At 45.2% G+C, this 24,049-nt stretch overlaps 3 protein-coding genes across 4 annotated transcripts; 2 read left to right on the top strand and 1 right to left on the bottom strand.

Annotated features, from left to right (window-relative positions):
* Positions 1-1,775: 1,775 nt before the first annotated feature.
* On the bottom strand, positions 1,776-2,552 carry LOC118517550. The gene is made up of 3 exons (XM_036063790.1): positions 2,394-2,552; positions 2,127-2,321; positions 1,776-2,044 (listed from the first exon to the last, which is right to left on the bottom strand). The coding sequence occupies exons 1-3, from the start codon at positions 2,452-2,454 to the stop codon at positions 1,860-1,862; spliced, it is 441 nt and encodes a 146-aa protein (XP_035919683.1). The 5' UTR covers positions 2,455-2,552; the 3' UTR covers positions 1,776-1,859.
* A 4,784-nt stretch (positions 2,553-7,336) lies between these two features.
* LOC118517538 (pyrimidine-specific ribonucleoside hydrolase RihA-like) lies at positions 7,337-10,598 on the top strand. 2 transcript variants are annotated; one of them, XM_036063774.1, is made up of 3 exons: positions 7,337-7,362; positions 8,636-9,100; positions 9,161-10,598. In XM_036063774.1, the coding sequence occupies exons 2-3, from the start codon at positions 8,636-8,638 to the stop codon at positions 9,740-9,742; spliced, it is 1,047 nt and encodes a 348-aa protein (XP_035919667.1). In that variant the 5' UTR covers positions 7,337-7,362; the 3' UTR covers positions 9,743-10,598. The 2 variants fall into 2 exon arrangements, with proteins under 2 accessions (XP_035919667.1, XP_035919666.1); XM_036063773.1 differs by lacking the exon at positions 7,337-7,362 and having other exon boundaries at positions 7,976-9,100.
* Positions 10,599-17,536: 6,938 nt separating this feature from the next.
* LOC118517546 lies at positions 17,537-18,409 on the top strand. The gene is made up of 3 exons (XM_036063785.1): positions 17,537-17,618; positions 17,697-17,852; positions 17,917-18,409. The coding sequence occupies exons 1-3, from the start codon at positions 17,547-17,549 to the stop codon at positions 18,220-18,222; spliced, it is 534 nt and encodes a 177-aa protein (XP_035919678.1). The 5' UTR covers positions 17,537-17,546; the 3' UTR covers positions 18,223-18,409.
* Positions 18,410-24,049: the final 5,640 nt, after the last annotated feature.

Below are 24,049 nucleotides of genomic sequence, written 5' to 3'. Positions count from 1 at the left end.
GCACAGCCTGAGCCCTCGTTTCCCGGACGGGGCTAGATTCCTAAGACCAAAACCACATTATATTATTAAAGTTGTTTATGTTTCTTATAATATCAAATTAAGAGTTGGAGATTAGTTAAGATAAAGCGCATATAAATTACGATAGACTTAAATTGATTTTTGCTCCGGTAGAGCGGATGGTATTCCGCGTCACATCGGTCGGTCACATCGGATGTACGTGGTGGATGTTAGCACCTCACGGTTGCCGTACTTGCGGGCTGGCTGGCAGGGTAACAGGAGACGGTCTGTTTGAGTTGAGTTCACTAGCATTTTCGTGGTATGGGCAGCGACCGAGGCCGCGGAAAGTTTTGTCTATGCGGCGTGTCTAATGTTACACCAGAGGTGAGTTATAGTGGCTACGGTGGTACGGCAGCTTGTGCCACTTCCAGCCACATCAGTACAGCAGCAGGAAGGGGACTACGGATCCCAGTGGCAAGTGTTCGATTGGAAGGATCGAGTTTCCTTATCCTTTTGCCCGGTGCCGGTCAGGAACCGGTGGTGCGCTTCAGACTACGCACGGTGTGTTTGCCTTTGTTTGGCTAATTAATTATTTTAATTATTAATATGAATTCGACGCCACCGTGCCATACCTTGACGAACCTTCGCGTCTTGGTCGGGCGGTGGTGCTTCGACTTTGTTTATCTACCAAGGTGGGGCCAAGACGAGCAAAGTGTCGGAGAGCCATTTCGAGAGCGTCCGGAAGATCACATTAGATATTTCCAATCCGGCTCGTTCCTCCCGATTCCAAAGTGTTGATTGACTCGGTTACTTGCCGGAGTTAACCAGGCAACCGCGAAGGGTCGGTTGGGTGTTGTGCGTGTGTGTGTGTGTTTGCATAATGATAAGTTAGCTCATTGAATGCGAAAGTCATTTAAATTGATAATTTAGCGAAGTTTTCACGGTGGAAGTACAGAAGATGGAAATTGTATGTGTACAGGCAGGAATGTTTGCAACTATTCTGCACCCTGGAATGGTGTATCGTCACCCGTACTTTGAGACAGAGGTTAGCATAGGAGGAAGTTTAATTCCAAAAAAGCTTCTGAAGGATAGCAATCAACGCGCTTGGGGAATCACATTGATTGTTGTGTGAATATTTCATACGAGTTGCATCTGTACGAATCAGCGAGTGCGATAGAGTGCACTCTCCACAGCAAAGTGTCATAAACTGCAGGCATTTGGAGCGGTCAAGATCAGAGGTTCGGTTCGGTTCGGTTCAGAATGAATGCTTTAGCCTTGAATGTTGGTTTACTGCTACTGCTCAGCGCAGCCACAACTGGTATGGATTATTGAAACTTCGGACTTGAGTTATTGGTAAATGTTTGAAGCGGGTTTGTGGTTTGTTTCGCTCTAGGATACGCCAACCAGTGCATGCATTGCATAGCGCAAGGTGACGAAAGGTCCTGCGATGATTCCGGAGAGTCGCTGGAGTGCAACGAAGAGCTGGCCGAGAAGTACGTCAGTTTGTTTTTGCGTGTGAACGAAAACTTGGACGTGGAGAGTGTCGATAAGACCCGCTTCAAATGCTTCAAGTTTTACATTATCGGCGAAGAAGAGTTCCATCTGAAGGGATGCACCTACCAAGGCCTTCCGATTTGTGATAACATGAAACAGAATATGCAATGCACGGCGTGCCGTGGCAAGGATTGTAACAGCATATACATCGAAAACTACTACGATGATGATGATTATGGACGGGCGGGAGCTCGAGTGTCATCGATCGGATTAATAGCCACATGCGCGATTGTCATCGGTTTATTTCGTGTCACTCGATGGCGTTAGCTTGAACCCACTCGAGGGACAGATGATATGATTTTGAATCGTTAGCTTGACACCACTAATGCACCGACGATGAGAGCCACACTTAGCAGAGCACTGGCATACAGCCTATGGCTACCGCTGTAGTAAGAGCAGGATAGTTCGCCATTGAAAGAAACCGTAGGCTGGCTGCAAACGCTTTTGCTGCCCGACGTACATCCTTGCACGGAAAATGTGTACTCCTTGAAGCCTAATGAACACAACAAGAAAAACACGACCATTTGTGTTAAGAGGCCACAGTGTTACAAACAAAAAAGCACTACTCTACTCACCACTCTGAATAAAGTTCACCTTAACGCAGCCGTATTGCGTGGAGTTGCCCATGAAGTCGCTCGCATTTTTATAAAATGTTGACAACTGGAACACTGTTTGATTCACGACTTCTGGTGTGCAGGTAACTTTGGGAATGGTTTGATTAGCTCCGCACGCCGCAACTCCTATGCAGTGCGGACATTCGGTGGCAAGGGCTGAAACGGAGAAATCGGGTTAATCAGCTTGTCGCAAAAACAGACATCAAAACACGGTGCCCGCTCACTTACCATAGCTCAAGCAGAGACTGAGCGTAAAAATAAATGCAAAAACACGGTCCGCAGCGAACATCTTGCCTCGGTTTGCGATTCTCTAATACTGATACCAGGGCTGGAGAGAGCCCTTTTTTATCAGCGTCAAAGCGAATGTTGGCAATGAATCACTTGAAATAGTTAAAGCGCACCGTACAGTCAGCGTTTGCGTTGACTTAAGATAAGTGCTAGAGTTGGGTGAGGAATGGGCAAGTGTTAATATTACAAAGTATTGCACTTACACAATCGTCTAGCAGCGGCTTATTGATTTGCAACCGGATGAGGAAGAACACATTGAAATGATTGATTTGATCGACCATGGATGAATTGCACAGGTAAGCATAGGTTTTTCGAGAAGCAGTGCACACACATGTTTCAAATACCAGAAAAACGTATAGAATCTTTGGCACAAAAAAAGATAAAATAAGAGACGCAAATTGAGAAATCGAGACCACAACCCTTGGTCATTTGTTGGCTCCCTTGAGCTAATATACTTGAGCTGCAAAGTTATAGGCAGGGCTTATGGTGGAAAATCATTATTTATTTTTAAAAATAGCTTAAAACGAGCCTTATCTACTTAACTTTATCCTAGTTAAATGATTAAAAAAGTCTCTGAGTACTTCAAAATGTGCCTTGTTACTACTTATTAGTTAAATAGCTCGTTTTTCAACGAGCTCTAATATCAGATTCGGTAATTGAATCAAATCATTTGCTTAGTTTGGTAATAAACTTCCAGCCACAGGCACAGTTCTGCAACCAGGTGGTAGTGCATTTGCCGATCGAATCACTTCGCAAAGGAAACGATGCAAAAACAGACAAGCAAATGCATTCAATTTCGGCTAACAAATCACATTTGCCACTTCACTGAGAGTTTCAAGTGGTAAAAGTGGAAGCTCGTGTTGGGGAATTCTGCATGCCCGAAGCTCTAACTCGCTGGCGCTAGCAAATCACTGGACGAACCGTTGGTGTCGGAATTGGTTTCCCATCGTACGTCGAAAGTCACACAAAACACCGTACGGCGTACTGAGCACCGTATTCGAATGACATCGGTGCATGGATATGAGTGTATCAATAATAACTGCGGTTTGATCAAGAGTCGCCTGCGTTCCCTTTTCGACTGTCTCGTTCAGACATTCGGACGATGGCATCTGTGCCGGAAAATGCTCTCCATCTCTCTGTCTGTCGCTGTTGAGGGTGTCGAACCGTTCGTTCTGGTCAAACCACACTTTCCGAACGCATCGCTTGTGGGGACAAGGTAAAAGAGCAAATAATTGCATATTTGAATCCAATCCATGTTTCGGGCTTTTGGAGGGAATGGGGCGATGAAAACGTTGTCATCGTTGGCTTCCGGTGTGGAGAATCGGTTTGAGTGTCAATTTCCCTTCGTTGCGCTCTGCTCTGGACACTCGTCTCTCCCTCTCCTCTTTTCCCACGAAAGCGTCGTGGTCAGTGAGGTGTCTGTTTTGGTTTTTCATAGGCCGGACACACGGGCATACTGGGGACGCATCGCACGAGGTCTCAAGCTCAGGGTGGTGCCGGATGCCGGGTGTCGAGTGTTTGGTTTTGCCATCGGGCCATCAAATATGTAACATCCAACGCAGAGCCCCATAGAGCGACCGTTCGACATTGCACATTGCCCATTAACCGGAGCACGCATCCGTGTGGGACAGATTGGGATCGGGTTATTGTATTCGATGGTTATATGCATATTTTACGATCCATTCTCACTCACCGACTGGTCGTGCGAGTCGAGAGGCCTGCCTTGAGGGCGAGGGTGAATACTGACCGATGACATCGGCATCGACTACTGACGGCATTCAATGGTAGGAGGAAGTGGTTTTTATGCCAATGTTAACCGTACGGGGATATTTTTTTGGGTGTTTTGGTTGGGTTTCGTGCTGCAGATTTGCATAGATGAAGGGATCGTTTTTGATGTCCGTGAGCAACACGAAAAAAAGAGTGCAATCTGTTGCTGAGCTTTTTTTCCACTCCAAAACAGCCAATTGAATGCGACATTTCGATGGACACCATGTGCAGATGTGGTGTCGAAAATTGGTGCGAACCAGATGGGATTGGATTTGATTGAACTGATCCTGATGGTGGTCGGCAAGTGGGATAAATATTTCATCGCCGTGGAGTTGATTATGAGCCGGTCAGTTTGATTTATGATGCATGATTTAAAATTAAATCACTTAATTGGTTTTTGCATATTCGATTGAGCGTGCAGATGCATCTGCACAGTCCATAGAGTGTTCATTTGACCGTTGACCATTGCGATGGGCTGGTCCGGCGAAGTTGGACGACGAGCGAAGGGAGATGTGTAATTGTACATCACACACATGTTTTTATGACGCCCGTAATTTGTTCAAAGGGTTTCCAAAAACTGGTCAATTTGTGTCAACAAAGAGGTGATAAATTGTGAATGATTTGGTCGTAAAATGATCGTACCTGCAGCGAACCGTAACGTAGAGCTGTATGGAGGGAGATAATTTGGTTGTTGATGGTGCCTAAACAAACAAACAAATGCAACGCAAGTTTATAAAAGATCACACTGTTAACGAGGATTGACTATATCGTTGGAAAGCCCTAAACGAATTGGTGCTCGACCATGTTCACCGTCACGTCGAAATTGGTTGTTCTGTTGGTCATAACAAGTATTTTAGTAAGTGTTGAACTAAACGCGTAGGGAAGTGTTTACTGATAAGAACCTTTTGCAATTGTACATTCCTTCAGAACTCTAGTTTCGCACATCTTGGACGGGGTCATGGTGATAGAGATGGTGATGACAACGACCGCGTTGGAGATCGTGATTGGGACAGGGGTTCGTCTTACTGGAACAATTACCCCACGACGACGACAGTGAGAGCGGTCACGATTACAGCACTACCTGGGTTTACTATTAGTAGAAACTCTACAGTGACCATTCCTCCATTCCCGATCAACACTTCGTTTGATGTTCGAACAGGATAGAGAAAGAGAGAGAGAGAGGGAGAGAGAGAGATTTTGACATTCCATCTCAATTTTTGTGTTAATAAAAGACTTTATAGATGCATTCGTCAACTGATTGCTAATTTACCTTACTGTATCTAGACCTAAACCGTTAATATTTGTTGAAAATAGGTGAATGGTTGCACTAAATTAGGCATGCATAAACATCCCAATTTCGTTGCTGCTAAGTTCAATTCCCTTAGCATTATTTGTTATTAAAAAAGAGGCAGTCCGTTGGAACCGCAACATTATCATTGCATTGAAAGCACAACTCGCTGCCATAACTCGAAGGCTCGAAAGGTGTAGGATTGGGTAACCGGGTTGAAGTAAAAAAGGGCATAAATTAATTTACTCCTCTCGTCGTCTGACACGGATTCGCGATTCCAAACAGCGCCCGGTGAACCGGAAGCAGTGGCCAAGCCAACCATTCAGCTGGAAACGGAAAAAGCGTGTTGAGACGCTGAGCTATCTGACTTTATGAACTGCAGTCAACGGGTCACGGATGTGAAGGGGCGGGCGTATTAAGTCCTATTTTAATTTTTGCAACTCTTTGGTGGGTGAAGAATTTCTTCTAAATCTTCTCCAGCGTGGCTGGGGGTGGATGCTGGGTGGGGACAGTTTAACGTACTGCCGGAACTGAAGGAGCAATTCGTGAGAAGTGGCGATGGAACGGTTGAGGCCAAAAACTGAGCGCAATACATTACCATATAATTCACAATTATCATTTGGTGGAAGAGCTAATTGTGGTTTATGTGTGTAAAGTGACGTCGCGCTGACGGTGAAGCGTTTGGTGAAGCCGGAAGTGGTTCACGCGGTCCAAAAGACCGCTCCATAAACATTGCCCAAGCCATATCCGTAGGCTTCTTGCTGCCCGCCTTGGTGAAGATGCTGCTGGGACGAGTCGCTGAATGGAGGCGCGTGGAGGCAATCACATTTTTATTCGTGGCATGCTCGCCTGCCGAGGCCATTGCATCCATTGAGAAGGGAAAAGCTTCCGTGGCGCTGTTACGAAGTACGCCGTAGTGCCACGGTGTTTGAGAAATCGCGACGGAAAGAGTTGTACTTTTTATGATATTATTGTGGATTTAGGTGAATAAATTATAGCGAAAGTGGAAAGTTAATCAGAATGGTGCATGGAGAGGAAGAGATTTTGCCATTTGCCGGTGGAGGTGTGCTGTAGCGAAATGGAAAATCCTGTTTTACTGGAGCGAGTGCAGATCGCGGGCAATGCGAAGAAGGGTGAGATCGTTTGGAGTAGCGGTTATAAAAATTAGCAACGCCTCAAAACTAAACTAACACAATGCGGTGGAGTGCAGTGCGCGATAAGGCCAAAGGTGACAATAGCCGTATAATGAATTGCATTAAAACAGAGCAAGTTCAACTGGGAGTCGTAATGGGAAGAGCAACTGAAAAAAAAAAAATGGCGGAAAGGTGCGCCGAAGATAATGAAAATATACGATGCTTTTAATACAACGACAAACTCCGGTTAAAAAATCCAAAACTCATACACACACACACACTAGAACTGTGCATTGAGCTCGTTGGCAAGAATTAAATAAAACCACGACAAGTCGATCGACCGGAACCAGTAGCCAGTGCTGGTAGAACGCCGTGAACCTACACTGTTCAAGTTCATTGACCGCATTGTGCGTTTTAGCAATGCCATTTAAAAACTGGTTGAAGGCATCGCTTCATATCTGTTTGCCTTAATTAACCTTCCAGAGGTGGTAATAAAGCGCTTGTAAGCAGTTCCCCTGCACACGACAAGCCCAAGAAACAAACAATGTTTACTGTAGTTGAAATCATTTTACGATTGCAGTTAAACTATGGAAATAGTGCAGACAAAGAAGCAAAAGAAGGAGGAAAAGGAACAATCGCCCTACAGCTGCTCAGTATGTGGCAGATCTGGGAAGACATCACTGTTCGTTTGTACTCTGTGACGTGAAGGTGTGGATACAAGGTGCGCTCCAGCGATCGAGAAAAGTTACAGCCGAGAGCGTGTTTTCGTTTAGTTTCGATTACCAAAAGTTTATTTTGATTGATACATCATAGGTTTGAGTTACCGTCCCATTCTCAAAACGAGCTCCGAAGAGCGAGCGAATCAATCAAATTCGGCTAACCCGATTACTTACTTCAGCTTTGCATAACATTCCTTCCAATGACTGATGTCACTACTATTCAGGCGGTTTGTTGCCAGAAAAGGCGAACATCATCCACCCACTTAGGAATATTATTTATGACTTGCGAAAAAAAAAAAACAATCTACGTCGAACAAGATCCTTTGGCAGCAAATGATAGCCGGTACCGGATTGAGTGGTAGTTTGTGTTGAAGATGGAACAACACGGCACGTGAAGACGGAGAGTCGTCGTACAAAAGGAATCAAGCAGCTCCGGAGAATGGGGCCGAATCGAAAAAAAGGTCTCGTAGAATAGCCCATCAATAGAGGGTGCATTTACAATGAGGCCATCGTGTAAAATCTGAATAGGAGATTAGGTACGGTCGTGTAACATCTTTGCCACAGGTTTCGAGAGGGTCACCACTCGCAGCTCGCAGTTGGGAGGGTGGCATTTGTTTGTTTGCGGAAGAGTCGTTACCGATGCCAGCGCGAGCTCGAAGAGGTCGGCAGGACAGATGATCCTGGCCGGTCGGGTGCCGATGGACAGACGGCCGTGGTTGACTGCGAGTCAAGCAGGGACGAAAAGTCAAGCAGGGCCGCATTATTTATGATTGGTAGGATGGTCAGTGAGCGGAAAGATGCGGCCCTTCGGATCCTGGCGGGTGGCTCGGTGTGGAGTGAAGGGAGGTTTAAAAAAAAGTTGACTCGTGAGAGAAAAGATCAAATCAATTCAATTTGTTACCATGTTCTGAAGATTGTTGATTCCTTCTTGATTGCGTAGTCACGGTGGAATGTTGAATGGAGGTTCGTTTGGGATGGTTTCGGATTTGTTTGGCTTGTTCCGGTGTGTGTATGTCTGTATGTTTTTTTCGTTCTGTTTTTCTACCAGAGCACTGGACTCACGGTAATCAGGACACGGGAAAAAACCGTTTGCCTGGACATCAGAACGATCAGGGACGAATAAAAATTTAACGAGGGGAAATTGATATTTGTCTAGCTCATAAATTGCTGCCATTTTTTCGGGAATAAATTTTATAGCTTATTACGTCCAATTTGTAGCATCGGAAATTGAAATGAGGCATGATTCGGTTTCGGTCTGGCTTTGGGTCATTGCAGATGAGCAGTTTCGTAGTTCGTTCGGTGCTTATGCTAATGGCTCTGTTCGTAGCGAGCTCGCAGGCCTCCAAGTGTCCGCGCGAGAGCACGGGCCGGGATGGTCCGCGAAGAGTGGTTCTGGATCTGGACGGAGGTGGTGACGATGGTTGGGCATTGCTAATGCTGTTGGAAAACGAAGAACGGTACAACATCTGCATCCAGGCCGTAACCTGCTCGCACGGAAATGCTCGGGTGTCCGACGTGTTGGTTAATGTGCTGCGTATCCTCGATAGTCTGAATAGATTGGATGTTCCGGTGTATGTAGGTGCGAGTGAGCCATTGATAACACCTGGTCCGAACCGTAACGATTCCCACTACTTCTGGGGCAACAATGCGTTTGGAGATGTCGAGTTTGACAGTTTACCTTCAGTGGACTCGTCGCAGTCGGTGCACGCAGTTGAGGCTATGCGAGAACTGTTTGAGCAAGTAAGCTTTATAACGAGGCAGTTATTCGAATGACCATTACTTGTATCATATTCCGAACAGCATCCCAACCAGATCACACTGCTCGTGGTCGGACCTCTCACAAATCTTGCCCTACTGTACAAAATTTATCCGGCAACGAAGGAGAAAATAGGTGGCCTGTTCATTTTGGGAGGAAATCGACACGGAGTGGGTAACACGGCCCTGGCCGCCGAATTCAACTTCTTTCGCGATCCCGAAGCAGCGCACATTGTGCTCAACAATTCTCCAATGATCGTGTACGTGTTTCCATGGGAAACGGTGCTGCTGCAAACGTTCACAACCAGATGGCGCTTTGAGACGTTTGCAGAAACGACGAACCCTGCCGTGGAGGTGCTAAACCGGGTGGAGTACAAAGTATACGCGGAAGAGGAAATATGGACACCTTGTGATATGTACGTTGCGGCAATCTTTCTGAACGCCAGCATCCTGCAGTCGGTGCAGAGCTATCGGGCTGACGTAGAGCTCACGGGAACCGTAACTAGGGGAATGATGGCCATTTTGCATCACGTGAAAGACGCCAATCAGCACAACGTGGTCGTCATAGATAGGATCGATTCAGACGAAGTGCAGCGAATGCTGGTTGCATTAAATAATGCCAGCTAGTGATATTGTGTGCCAATTGTCGCAATATGTAGCAGCGCGAGCTATGCCAGCACTGGCAGCTGCACAAAGGCATCCTGCGGCTGCCGGAAACAGCGACGCATCCAGTCGTGTCATTTTTATGTGTAATGAATAAATAGCAACCTCCAACTAATTAAATGATTTACCATCCGGAACGCGTAGAATACGTACCGGAGCTTATGTGTATGTGCGTTTGTGTGGTTTCTTTTGAATTTATTGTGGCCCACGACATGTACCCACGCTTACGGGCTTATTCGTTAGACTGTAGCATTGAGAGCATTTTTTTGTAGCAACATTTGTGTCGCAATTTGTTTGATTCCTTTTTTTCTCTGCATGTTACTAGCTACTAGCGGCTAGACTCTAGAGCGGCAAACGTTTTCACTAAACGCATGCTTCTGCGAGCACACCATCGTAAACACGCGTTATCCACGTAAATCCTTTCACATAATCGAGGTGTTGTTGGTCACGGACGCAAAAAAAGCAAGAAGTGAAAATTCATTTTATTCTTCAGAAAAGCGTTGATTTACTACAAAAGGGCGTGTGGGATCGGCCGTGTGTATGTGTGTGTGTTGTTTGTGTTTAATATGCTTATCTAAATATAAAAATGTCAGATATGTATTATGAAATTATAATATTCGCCGAGAATCAGCATCATCTTCGTGCAGCAATGAGAAAGGGCGAATGAAAACAAGGAAATGAATAAAATCTGTTTCATCCTGTTTAGTGACAGGTTTGTTTTTGTATGCGAACTCCTGGGCGTGAAAAGGATGGCGCAAAACAAAAATGCTGAAACGATGCTGCAAACTGCAAAAGCCATCACGCATCCGAGATTTCGCAATATGAGTAATTCCGTGTGTGATACGGCAAGGCGGGACAAGAGACAAAAGACAAACCTGGTGAAAAATTTCTATCAGACAAAAATGCATGCATGAGCGAAGGACTACAGGGCCCGCGTGTGTGGTAAGAGAAAAAGGCACCGGCGGATGAATAGATTTGAGAAACCGTACCGGAAGGACACGCTTATCTTGAGAAGAGCATCGAGTTGTGCTAGCTTTTTGGAATGAATTAAATAAAAATATAAATTAAAAGTAAGGCGAACGTGGTCGGGTGAGGTGGCAGAACGAGGCGAGACAAGCATAATTATATAAAACATTATTATTATACTCCACATGCTCCGAGGGTCAGTTATGGTGCGATTCCGGGGCCCTCGTGGAGAAGACTAAAATGGGTGTATTTTTTGTTTGTTTCTAAACCCACAGTGTGCGCACTGTGTAAAAGATGATTCCGTTGACAATACCAACATGAGAAAAAAATGCGCAGATTCAAACCAACGACAGCATTTGCATTGGCAAAAGGATAACGCCGGCAAGCCGAAAGGAGTGCGAAAGTCCCCGGAGGGCCTCCTTTCTACCGCCACACGCATTCAACGCGCCCTAGTACAGGGACACGGGCGCGGGCGCGTTTATCTGTTTTGCATGTACAAAGAGGTTGTAATTTTTAAAATTCTTCTAATGTCCACCAAAGGCAGTGCAAAGGGCAAATAATAAGGGTAGCACGTAATGGGCGAGCGTGTGTGTGTGGGACGCATTAAACGCTACGGCGATTCTCGTGGTTGTGGTAGTTTACAAGAATAATGAAATTAAAATAAGCGTAGAACCGCGCGGATAAGCCCAGCGGGATGGCCGTCCGCCCGCCCGACAGCCAGCAACCCGTCGAGTAAGTGAAATTCTTCCGAGCGTTACAATTATTTAAAATTGCATATGAACAAAATATATTACAATTATTATTAAAAGATAACATTTACGGCGCCGTGCAGAGTGAGCACATTCGGCGTGGTACATTTTTCTTCCATTCAGCAGATTCGGCCACGGCCTTCACCGTGGATAGCGTAAGATGGATGAAAGGCGAATGTGCCGTGGTACGTGATTGGGTGTCGGGTGCATTTTTCTTCCACTTTTTATACGTTACTTACCCTTTTTGTGGTGGTTCTACATGCTAAAAGGAGTGAGGTTGCTTGCGGATGTCGGTGTGTAAAAATAAATTAAAATTCTTGTGGTCAAAACTCGTCGTTTGAGGCCGGGCATAACCGATTAGGCCAAAGGGCAAAACGGAGGCTAGGCGGAAGATCTTGCGTTGCATATGCGAAGGTACGAGTGCCTTATCAACAACGTTGGTGAGACTTGGCCGTGATGCAGCTCTGGGAGCAGTTCCTTTTTGTAAGCTGCCCTCGGGGAAGTGTTGGGCCCCGATGAATGTAAATTATCTCCACAATGGGTGACATGGCGCACGACAGTCTCCGAACGTTGGGACGGTAAAAACAAAATTTCAAAACAAAATTTCGGTAGTCAGTGGGATGAGTTTTGGGGAATAAAAAGATGGCCCACTTGCTCCCAACAGCTAAGGAAATCTGTCACTCAGAGAAGGAGACACACACACACGTGCGCGCGCTCAAGTACACAGGAACGGTCACCAGAGAGACGTGAAAGTTGGAATTAAATTAATTTCTAAAAACATAAATATAAAAGACAACAACCACGTCACGGAAGCTGGCTGCTTATTGTGCTCACGTTGTTAGACGGAGGACTTGTCTTAGTCCTTTGATATGTTGTTTTGTGTGCATTACAAGCAGCACAAAAACTCGAGGGATGATGACGATGTGGATGCCGAACGTGATAATTTGCATTTCGCATTGTAAGCGTATGCTGCATTCGTTGGGAAGTCACTCGAGTGGCCCTCGGAGTTCTTGGAGTAAATCTATTAAACGTTTTTGCTTATCGAAGATCGAAAGCAAAGAGTACAGCATACGGGAAAGCAGAAAAACTCCCTATCTGTTGCGTGTTTGTGGTAAAGATGGATGTAAGGACAGAGTTGCTGTTCAGAGCCATCGATGCGGAAAACCCGCACACTGCAACGTGATTTTGAAGAATCGCTCTACCACTTCCAACGTGACGACGAGTCCCTCTTCCCGTTTCCAGCGAGTTTCGAGTTTAAAATCGAAGGAGAAAAAAATACTTATTCCGCCCCGCCCCTCATCAATGTGATGATGAGAAGTAAGCATTTTCACAAGCAAGGAGAAACCGATATTGTAAATTTTAATATCACAAATTTTATTACTTTTTAATATCACATTTCCGCGCTTTCAAAGGTCTTTTGCTGCCCTTTCCACCCACCGTCGATACGACTGAGTGGAAGGGCCTCACCATGTATCGTCTCGTGTAAGTGTGGCCCTTTTTTGCTTTCATGTGATTTCTGACGGCGATGATGTGATGTGATGCTTTGAAGAGGATTCGACAGACTGCGCTGGGCGGCGCTGGAGTGAACAGCAACCGAGAAAGATTATGTATCGAGGCGTAAAGTGAAGAATAAAGTGTGCCGCTAGAGCAGAGCACAACAACAGGAAGTAATTGATATTAGGGAATAAATATTGAATACATTATTTATCTATTATGTATGGTAATTTAGCATGCATAATTTATTTGTAGAGAAAAATTTCAATTTCCCCAGCCAGCCTCCGAGGCCGATAGGGGGAAATGGTCGCGGTGCGGAAGGCAAGCAAAAGAAGGTTATAATTTTTTTTGTCCTGTCTGCCTTTCTTCTTTGACGATCGAGAGCCGGTAAGTGATTTTTCCACTGCCAAATGAACAGTCTATTATGGAGCGGGAATGGGAAGTTTGAAGCCATTCGACAGGCGCCCTTACTTTGTGTGGAAGTTTCGCGAGAAGATGCCAATTTTTTACATCGCTCCTGCTGTTCGTGAGCTCCGGCCGGAAATCAAACGATACGAAACGGATTGGAACGGAACGCGAAGCGGGAAAAAGAAATTATTGCTTAATAGAAAGAAAATGATTAAGACGATATTGACGACGGAGACGGCGTGCGAATGGAGACGCCTGGCACGTTCTTCCAAGACCCGGCCAGGCGTCGTAGTACGTAGCACGAGATGGTTGAATGATTTCAAAGATTTGCGATGGTTTGTAAAGTTTAACGGCGCTAGGGTGATCCAGTGCAAGCGTGGTAACCGCGACACGGTGGCGGATCGTCTGGCACGGTGCGAGAACGAGCCATTCCGTTCTACTGACGGCTCTGCTTTGGCCGCTTCTTCCACGGTGGAGTTCGTTTCGGCACTGTGCATAAATTGCACATTAATTTTATGGTTTCACCATCAATATGGTGGAAATTAAGTGAAAGGAAAGAGATATTTCAAGGATAACGACTTTTTGATGTATGATATGCCGCCGACGGATAGGGAGACGGCAAAAAGGAGTCCGAGAATAGTAGGGCTAAATATGCGCAATGCATTTGAAACGTCGCCAGTCTTCGACGATAAGAACGAACCATTAACTGCAAGACACATCCGCACCATCCGGTCGGACCCGGGCCCGGTTGGGATTAAATCTTAGGCTGCTGGAAATGGCTCATTAAATATCGACTAGAAAATATTGATTTGCTAACGGAGCGAGAGATCTGGCAGAAAAAAAAAACACGGGGATATAAATTGAGTCATTATGGACAAAGCGAAAATGGTCTTCATTCTGTTTGGTAAGAAAATTGAGGAAAAATGACTTCTTCCAACGCCCAAATTCGAATAACAAAACCTAGCAGAAGCTATAAAGCGTCAAAAGTCATGTTGTCTTTGCCCGCTAGCCACAAATGATATTAGAATCTCGGGCGATTTCGTTGATCTGTCCCGGACCTAAGTCTCCCGAGACTTGTAGAGGACCATCCCAAGAAGTAAATTTGATGCTTCAACACGCTATGATCCTTTGGCCGTGTAAATAGCACATACGCGTGCGGTTACCTCGGGGCCCCTAAATGATTCTGATATGTGATGAATGCTTGTGGGAAGAAGTAGAGCGTCTGTGTGTGTACATTTGTGTGTATATACATGCAATTACCATCACCCTCAGAGCGAAGAACTTGCACCCTCGGAAATTGAATCGCTTCCAGACCGCTCCTGCTGAGGCAGCCCGACGATGCTAAGGTAAAAAGGTAAAAAGAAAGTACCACAACCACAGCCACCTCCAGATGCAGAAACAAAATAAACAATATATTCATTTCACTTGTTCTACATATGCAGAACACACAGTCCCCTCGTCGACGGCTGCTCACCGAAACGGCAGAGTCTATCTAAGCGATAGTAGTAGGTGCAGTCGCGAAACCAAGGGGGAATGAATAAACAAAATGCAAAATTCCGACCGAATCGAACCCAAAGCATCATTCCTATCGGTGTCCTATCTGTCACTTGAAATCTGCAAGAATCCACCCGAAAATGTTGGGGTTTGTTGGGAAGCAGGGGCTCTTACGGTTGTTTGAACGGTCGTCCTTCCGTCTTCGATTGTTCGGGAGCATATAAAAGGATTAGGGAATATAGTCGGAGGGGTTCGGCGAGTCCACCGCCGAAAGGATGCGTCCGATACGGTTGAAGTATTCGACAGTTTCTCCTTTTTTTGTTCGGGGCTGTGGTTGAATGGGCAATTGAGCAGCATCACATATCTTACATATCTTTGCCACCCCACCCACCGGGGTGGAGGTCCACTTACAGGATTCCAGGAATCCGGTAAGACAGTTTTTTTGTTGCAGGGAATGCGATGGGTTGAACACGCACGAAACGTATGTGCCGGAACTGAAAGGATATTGGAAAATCGCTTTTTTATTGCGGCTGGGATATTGTCTGGGAGTTGGTCGAAGCGTTTGCGGGTGGGAGGGACACTTCCTTATTTTTTTTTGTGGGACGTTCTTGTTGTCAACCTTCATTTGCAATGATACACACAGGCACACGATTGTGGGTTAAGAGATTTGTAGCGAGTGATACGTGGAATATGGAATGGATACAGTCGGCCGTTTTTTGTTGTTGGTGCGGCGTGCCGGAAGGGATTTTGGGCGGAAAAGATAACTCTAGCGATAAAGTGGACAAAAAAAAACGAAGGGATCCGAAATTGAGTTATAGCATTCGAATTGTGGCCACTTTCTGCCAGAGCTCGGGAATAAAGGGTGAGTTTTATGTAGTTTTAATGTATTGATATCCATCATCAAATTTGTGCGTTTGTGTATGATGACTTTGATTTATTGAACAGGGATAAATTGGTGTTGTTCTTTTTCGCAGTTGCTGTGGATTGTTCCGCTCGAACGATCGTTCGGGGCATGTGTAGGGGCGAACAGTTTAGATAGATATCGAACACTATTTGCATACATGGGGAAAGGGTGGTAGTTGTTGCTATTTGAAGCGTTTTGTTTTGGTTTAGTGCAATGTATGCGAGATTTGAGTCATTTTTCAGTATTTATCGACAGTAGCTGTTCATTGGGAGGGTTCGAGATATTCACACCCAGCAATGAACGCCTTCGAGCCGCGATCCATTTACGTGTAACGGCCGTAATCCGATAAGCTGCTTCTTTGTCGCCGTTCTCATCATAAATCAAGTGCAGAGTGTATAGTAGATAGTAGTGAATGTCGTATTCGCATATCCTATAAATACGAGAAATGGCAATCCTCTCCACGTGTCCCTTGAGTTTGTTCTTACCGCCGAAGATGGTCGGCGAAGGTATCGGTATCGTATTGCAACAATCCATACATCACACCGTACGAAGGTGGCGGATGATAGGGGCATCTGCCAGCGCCGGGACACAATCGAGTGCTAATGTGTGAAGAAGCGTCGAAGGAGTTTGGTAAAATGAAATTTGACAGCTTGCCTGGCAATGAAAGAAGAAGTGGTTCTTCGCTGCTGAGCTTCTTTCCGTGACAGGTGAGCCGGGTTGGCCGAGAACCGAGAGCAAACACGTAATGAAGTGTCGAGAAGGGCGTCACAGGCACAGGCAAAGGCACGGTACAGACGTACGTCTTCCACACGCTGAAGCGTGGTGAATTATGGTTGCCACTTGGAAGGATGAAATATCTATTATTTATTGCAATCACTGACATCTTCGCATGAACTTGTCCCGTTTGTTTGGCGGCTCAGACACTGTGGGCATACCGGGCAATCGCACACACGCAATCGAGTCACGTTCGCGGCTAAGACTCTTTCGCTCTTTCGCCACGTGAAAATCCGGCCTCCGCGAACACAAATCCAATCATTATAAAGTGCTGCCAATATATCATCGACCCTAAATCGTCAAGCTCGTCTTGTGACGCTTTTGCTCGCAGCCTTTGGGATGAATTTATGTAAAACCAATCCAAATAAATGAACCCGTTAGGGGATGAAGTCATTTTTTCTCCTCCGGAGCTGTAAACTACTCCTTCGCCGAGTGGATGGTTTTGAAAGCATCCTCGCACCACAATCCAGGAAGATGATTTATTGGCTGTGATTTATCTATCGGCTTCCTTGGCGCACCGCACGGTAAAAGTCCGAAGGTTTTTTTGTTCGACGCCAGACAGGAAATCCTTTTTTTCGAATCGAAATCGTTAAAATCCGGCATTGGATTGCTACCGGAATAAGAAAAGAAGCACCATTATCGCCGACTGTGCAGGCGTAAGATATTACCGAGAAGACTGATTTGAATACGCAATTTCGGGAATTGAAGCGACGTATTAAAGCCATGGTACGTTTGACATCGCTTGTCGAATGTTTGATCGGACGAGGAACGCGTTCTCATGCACTACTCTTCACAGCATGTAGTGTTGCATGTTTCGCTGTCCATAGCGCTTTGACACGCAATTCAGGTGCAATTAGAGTTCCTATCTCCATCATCGACCACAGTACAACAAAATACAAGGGTTGTCAATGAGGCCCTAGTATTAAAAAGATAGTATTGCACAGTTCGAGCGTCAGTAACGGCAAAGAAACGAGCTACTATGAACAAGACTTTGGCAATCGGGAGTACGTGGGCTATTTTATTGTGCGCCATAGCTTTAGCAGATGGAGTAGTAAGTATTGGGCAAAGCAACATCGACAGGGGATGCATTCGAATTGTACTGAGATGGTTTTACAACAACCATTCGTAGCTTTACGAAGTTCTGCTTAACAGCTTCGAAGCAGTTCCTCGCGATATAGAAGACATGCTCGATTATGGGACCATCCGCTTGACGCGTCAGGGAAAGAATGAGCTGGGTGTCTCCGGCTCCTTCACAGTATTTCAAAACACTGGTAAAGAAGCACAGGTAAGCGTTCAAAAATCGTCTTTTGCAAGAAGCAGATGACTTTCTCTTCCGGACTGATGCTTAGGTGCGCTGGACAGTTTACAAAATCGACTTCATGGGCAACAAGCGAATGTTCATCAATGGCGCTGGTTCTTTATGCGAGATCATAGCACAAGACGAGGTGGTCTATCCGCATCTATTGGAAAAGTCCAACCTACCCCCACAAGACTCGTGTCCCTTTCCCAAGGGTAATTACACCATCCATAACTTCGTGCTGGACGAGCAAAGATTTCCACCTGCATTGCCCGCTAGTGATTGGATTGTGGAAACGATATTAACTCGCGATGGTAAAATTGGATGTGGTTTTAGGGTGAGTTTTACCACCAAGTGAGAGTTATATGGAGACGTTAGAGCTTTATACAAAATGGGAAGAAATGCAAGCAGCAATTATTAAACAGCAATGCAAAATCAAAAGTGCAATGGTTTTTTTTTCGGACTACTAGAAATGGTAGGGTAGAATGGAACGGGGATCTCATTAGTGTTGCATGTTGTAGTTGAGTTTGTGCGACTGGTTTCACATGGATTGTTGGTTAAATGCTGTTCTTGGTTACTTTTGGAAAGAAATAGAAAGTGATGATAGCAAACATAATATTGACATGTTCATTTAATCCAAAGAAAATATTCAAGATCAAATGAATCGTTATCGGTTCAAGAGATCAGTGCTTGTATTGAACAGAGGATATAGAAGACGAAATGTTGTCATCGAATAGACTTGTATACTTTGATGGTGGCTTCAGTTGTTTCCATTAGCTATCTATCACTATCTTCCGCAGGTTCCACATGTTCATCTGTTATTTATGGACTCGTGTCAATATCCATCCATCAGGCGAGATCTATGCGCCGGCACACGTAACACGTACATTATCGAAATCATGCCAGGGCTTCCATTCGCTCGCCGAATGTAGCCTTGTGTGGGCTGACAAAAGCCAAAAAATGGACATACGTGCGATTATCGTATAAACCCACGAATTATCGGCCAGTCCGTATCGTACCGTACCGGTGGTTCCGGAAAGTCAGCCCCAGAAATCATCCTTCGTTCGTTTTATTTGTTTTTAACTGCACTTCGTGACGCTAGTGTACAGTGTAGCGGCAATTTCGGCACGGCCTGAGGCAATCGGACGGCCCATGGGTAAGGGCAAGGAAGTTTTGGGTCCATATCAATAAAAGTGAGGAATTCTCACATGGGCAATTGTCACCGGGTTCTAAGCGGAGTTGCGTTCATGTCGGAGTCGGCAGATACCCTGCCAAACTGTCCGTCAGCGCGCCGGCCGAAGTCATCAAAGGAACGGTAGCTCTTTCGGGACGTCGTAAAAGAGCGCGACTGAGATGACTGGTATGGAGGAATGGGGGAGGCAGAGGGAGGAAATAATCTGACTTACTGGTGGTAGTATGTGTGTGTGTGTGTGGCTTACGGGTTGCACATCCTTCAAGCAAAAGATGTTCTCACTGACAGATGACTCTACCCTCCTTCCAAGACGGTGCAGTTCGGTTGACAACGACGACGTCGACCACGATGACGGATCAGCCTGCCTGTTTTCGCAAGGGTTCGGTCCAGTTTATGGGTTTTTAACAACTCGTTAGTTTTCACTTAAGACATTTTACGTTCCTTGAACGACGTTTTCTCGTGACGCGGCACCGTGGACCGTGTGCCGATGGCTTGTTCGCATGACCTATTGCAGCGCAGTCGTTTTGCCACACCCGGACCATCGAGAGGCATTATTCCACCTAGAGCGCCATTCCTATTCCGGACGATTACGGCCGTTTGGAATCCCTCAGACGTAATAAGCAAACCTAATCCCAGCTGATTTTCTTTTCACCGATTCGATGAACCGACACAGCGCGCTGGTACTGCAGCCTCGGGAAAGTTCGGTCAAAAATGCCAGAAGGACTCGCAAGAAGATGATGACGGCCGGCGGCTTTGCGCCGTTCAGTATTTTATAATTTGATTATAAATTAATTTTTGACCCCAGTAAACATCTCAACGGGGATGGGGCGTCGGACGGACGGTTGTCCAGGTAGATGAACCCTTTTTCTCGCTGCATTGGCTTCCGATGGTTTCCGGAACTCTGGACCGGTCGGTCGGTTCATCTCGCCAGGATTCAAGTCTTTGATCTGGCCTTCTAGCGGTGGAAAGCGAGTGGAAAGCCAGGACCGACGAAATCCCGAGCGACCGAGCGTTAAATTTAAGTCATTTTACTTTACGGCGTTCGCTATTCATGCAATGGCGGAGCTCGCTACTGTCACTTTGATTGGTCCATAAAAAACAGACCGGGAAAAGCCCATAATGAAACGCAAAGAAGCAGTGGAAGGTAATTTAGCAGTGCGCACGATTTTTTTTGTGCGCCATCGCCCGTGGGTCTTTGGTTCACTTTCTTTTTGACCTCTCGCGAGATTCCTTTCGCGGGCACTGTCAACTTGGACAGCTCCCAAGACGTGGTAGCTTGGACGAGCATAGAAAAGAGCATAAGATAGGTCTTTCAGGAGAAGGCGCACAAGCAGAAGAAGAGGGAAACCAAATCGTTCACCAAAGAAACCATATTTGAAGCGAAAAAACATGCAAAGCCTTCTGCTGTAGAGCAAACTTAAAAAAAAAAAACGCTTCCACGGCCAGCGCTTTCATGCCCAGGTCCCTAAACCTCTGGACAAGCGTAAATTGTGGGAGTAATGACGACGGTCCCTCGGGGACCGGTGCCGCTTCTGTTCGGTATGATTTATAGATATTATCTGTAATTTGAAGATATTTGATAATTTTTTATGTAAATTCATAATTAAAAAATTTATTAATGTCCGTTCCCAAACGCCCCACGTTCGTCTGTCCGATGGCGATGGATGTTGAAAAAAGTGGTGGTGACCAGTGCGGAAAGATGGGAAATCGTGAAATTTCCTCCCTTTTCGTCTTGGGAAAAGGAATTAATGTTTCGAGCAGCGTAGGGTTTTTTTTAGCTAATTTTTGGAGTGCGTATCCTTTTTTAGTCGAAGATTTTCCCATATCTGTTACGAAATGGCATCCAGTTTTGATCAGACTGTTTTCGGTGGATAAGGAAATTCAATTGAAAAGAGTGTATTGGCGGTAACTTTTCTTCTCTTCGTGAAAAATTCTATTCAAAGCCATTGCCGCCGTAGAGTCGTTACACGTTACAACGAAAACGCCTGAGTGTAGGCAATGCGCACAGCTCGAAACGTTACACACAGCAAAACTACGTTAAACCGCTTCACCAGGTTCATCTAAACGTTTCGATTCGTGTCGTGATTGAATGTGGATGGAAATAGGCTTCCTTGCCGCACAACAGACAACACCACTAATAAGGGACTATCAGCAAGTTTGTCCATAATGAAGGCGAATCAAAATGTTTTTTGAAGAATCGTACCGAAAATAAACTTGAATGCCGTAATTATTGTGAAACTGACAGCTAAATTTAACATCACTAGCTGCAGTAGCGGTTCCCGTGTCGTAAGATTGCTTTCTTTAGTTTCGTTCCTTTTGCCACAACCAGTTGGAAATTGGTAGTCGAAGAACGTGAAGAAAAGTTTTATGGCGTTCGCTTTCCGCGCGGCCGTGTAATGTCAGAAATCGAACTGTCATAAATAATGTTACAAATTGCTGATCCCTCCATTCCGCGGAAGCATGGATACGTTCGTGCCGAGGACTTACGCTGGCATGTGATGAAGGCAGAAATTTAGTAGGATAATTAAATTAAATCGAAACAGGACGTTTGGTGCGGTTCGGTTCCGCAGTCCGCTGTGTAATGACTCAGAGGGTAAGGGTTTGTAAAAAAAAGTCGTCGGTAGACTACTGGCAGAACGGAAATTGCTTCCGAAAGTATTCAGTCCAGACGGATCAGCGATGTAGAAAAAAGGCCTTCCTTCCGGTGTAGTTTTGTGGACATGCAAAGACGCAAAATGCGGCAGTCTGGTAATTGGAAATGTATTTGAGACGGAAAAGTTGAGCCATGATTGCTTGCATCGCTAAGTTATTCGTATGTTATTGAGAAGTTTTTTTACTAATAGGCGGATGCAAATCACGATACTAAGGAAACATGAATCTAATATCGAAAATTATGCATTACTCAGTAAAGAAAATGGATAACAAGCAGAAGAAGCGCAGAGAAAAGAAGATTACACGACCTGACAATGCCAATCCTTTTGAGCCGATGACAGTTTACTATCAATCTGTGAAGAAACGTTTAAGGTTTTCGGCGTTGTTGGTCGACGTTTTCGCGAGGGACCATTACGCTTTCTTTCTCCCTGAACGACGAAGATCGTGCTAGGATTTGTGAAAAAACGACAGAATATCATTTACTGGCAGGCTGGTTTCATTTACCAACCAAAACTCGGCGTTGCGCCTACGGCGGGAGTTGAGCTAGTAGTGGATGGCAGTAGGCCTTCGCGTACGCCGGTGACAGATTTCAGCGTGTTTGGGTGTTTGCTTTTTTTCGGTGTATTTCAATCACATCAAAAGCATAATCGGGGAAAATTCTTTTCAATTTTCCTTGCGGTTTTTTGTTGTTGTTGTGGCTGGTACACGGATCGCCCACCGTCACCGGTTCCGTTGTATCGTAAGCGTTTCTTCCGTGCGTTGTGTCTCGAGCGGTAACTCAATCTTTTATCTCAAATCATCGTAGAGTGTGCCGCCATGCTGCTGCTTGCAATGGAGCTTGGAAAAGTAGGCTGCGTTTGATGGTGGTTGACATGATGCTCTCAACATGCCAGTGATGCGTGTGCTTCGCGTAGATAGATGTGCGAGTTCATGGCTTACGTGCGCAGAAAATAAAACAAAGTTCAATAGTCGTTGCAGCAGCAGCGGCAGTGTGCTCTTTTGATCAAAATGCTGTTACGTATTTGAAATAAACACTTACACAAAGAATCATTGATGATTTCCTCGCAGGAAAGCATAATTAAATGACTTTAAGCGGTCCGCATTGGTGTCAAGAATGAAGCGAACTTTACTTTTTGTACTGAGATTGTCGCACGTATGTTTGACGTGTTTGGAACACAGGTCTACTATTGCCAACACAACACACGCCTTGTAAGTTGTAACAATGGTTGGAGTTCTTTGGGCAGGTTTTTTCCCCGGCCCAGATTGCGGCCCAGAGAATTTGCGGTATTGTTAACCAGTCTCAAAACGGATCTTCTGGACCATTAGAAAGTATCCTCACGTGTGTTTGTGTGATCGAGAAAACATCTTGTAAGTTGGGTGGGTTTATGGTTTTTGTTGTCAAAGTTTTCCTTCGATTTCATTCGCTTTGGAGGCAGTGATTTCTCCATCCGAGCCTTGTTGTGGATTCCAATTTAAAAGGTTCGAGATTCGAGACCGGATATGCCGTTGGGGCTTGTTTGTGAGAAAAAGGTTTCGTGATGATGCTCTAGGATTGCAGACGGTCCATTCTGTTCGAAAAGGGTCTTAATAGTTTTATTTGACAGAAGAACATCCCACGAATGTGGTGATGCATTAATGCACAGACAGAATCCTGGCAATTGTCCTCAAAAGCTAGTCGTTATTTTCTCTTCGGTCTTTCAATGCTTCTTCAAGGTATTCATATTATTGGAGGTTATGATCTTTTTTATTTAAGAAACCGAATCACTGTTTTATGATTCAATAGTTGAAAGAATTTTTGACTAGAGGCTACTTCTTCGGAACTGCAGTCCTGCCTGCTTTTTCACCTTAAACAAAAGGGTTCACGAATATCGCATCGATAAGTAAGAAGAAAAGAAAAGAAAATGAAGTGAGCATAGAAGTGAAAAAAGGGAATTGCGTCCACTTTCGCCTTTTGCGACACTTCGAGGAAAGACGATTCGGTATCAGTGAGATCTTGTACCATGATTTATGCTTTCCGGTGGTCGCTTAAGCAACCGCAAAACGAAAAAGATTTTCCTCCAATTTCACCCACCCTTGGTGAAGTACAAGAGGGCACGGGTGTCGGGGTGAGGTTGAAGAAGGCTAAAAAAACACATCTAATGATAACCGAGATATCATTACCCACCGTGCCTTGCCATAGGCGAAGGCGTAAAAGGGCATAATTTAATTAATGAAATTAACAATAAATCATAAAAATTTAATTTAAAAAATCCACAAATTTTCCATTTTTCTTCCTTTATCGGACTTCTGGCTTATTTGAAGTTTGTTTTTCCACATCCCGGTCCGTTCTTTCAACCCCCTC

The sequence above is a fragment of the Anopheles stephensi genome, chromosome 2 (genome assembly GCF_013141755.1).
Source record: "Anopheles stephensi strain Indian chromosome 2, UCI_ANSTEP_V1.0, whole genome shotgun sequence".
NCBI lineage: Eukaryota > Metazoa > Arthropoda > Insecta > Diptera > Culicidae > Anopheles > Anopheles stephensi.
The sequence above is the reverse complement of the archived record's forward strand: the minus strand, read 5'-3'. Positions and strand labels throughout refer to the sequence as shown.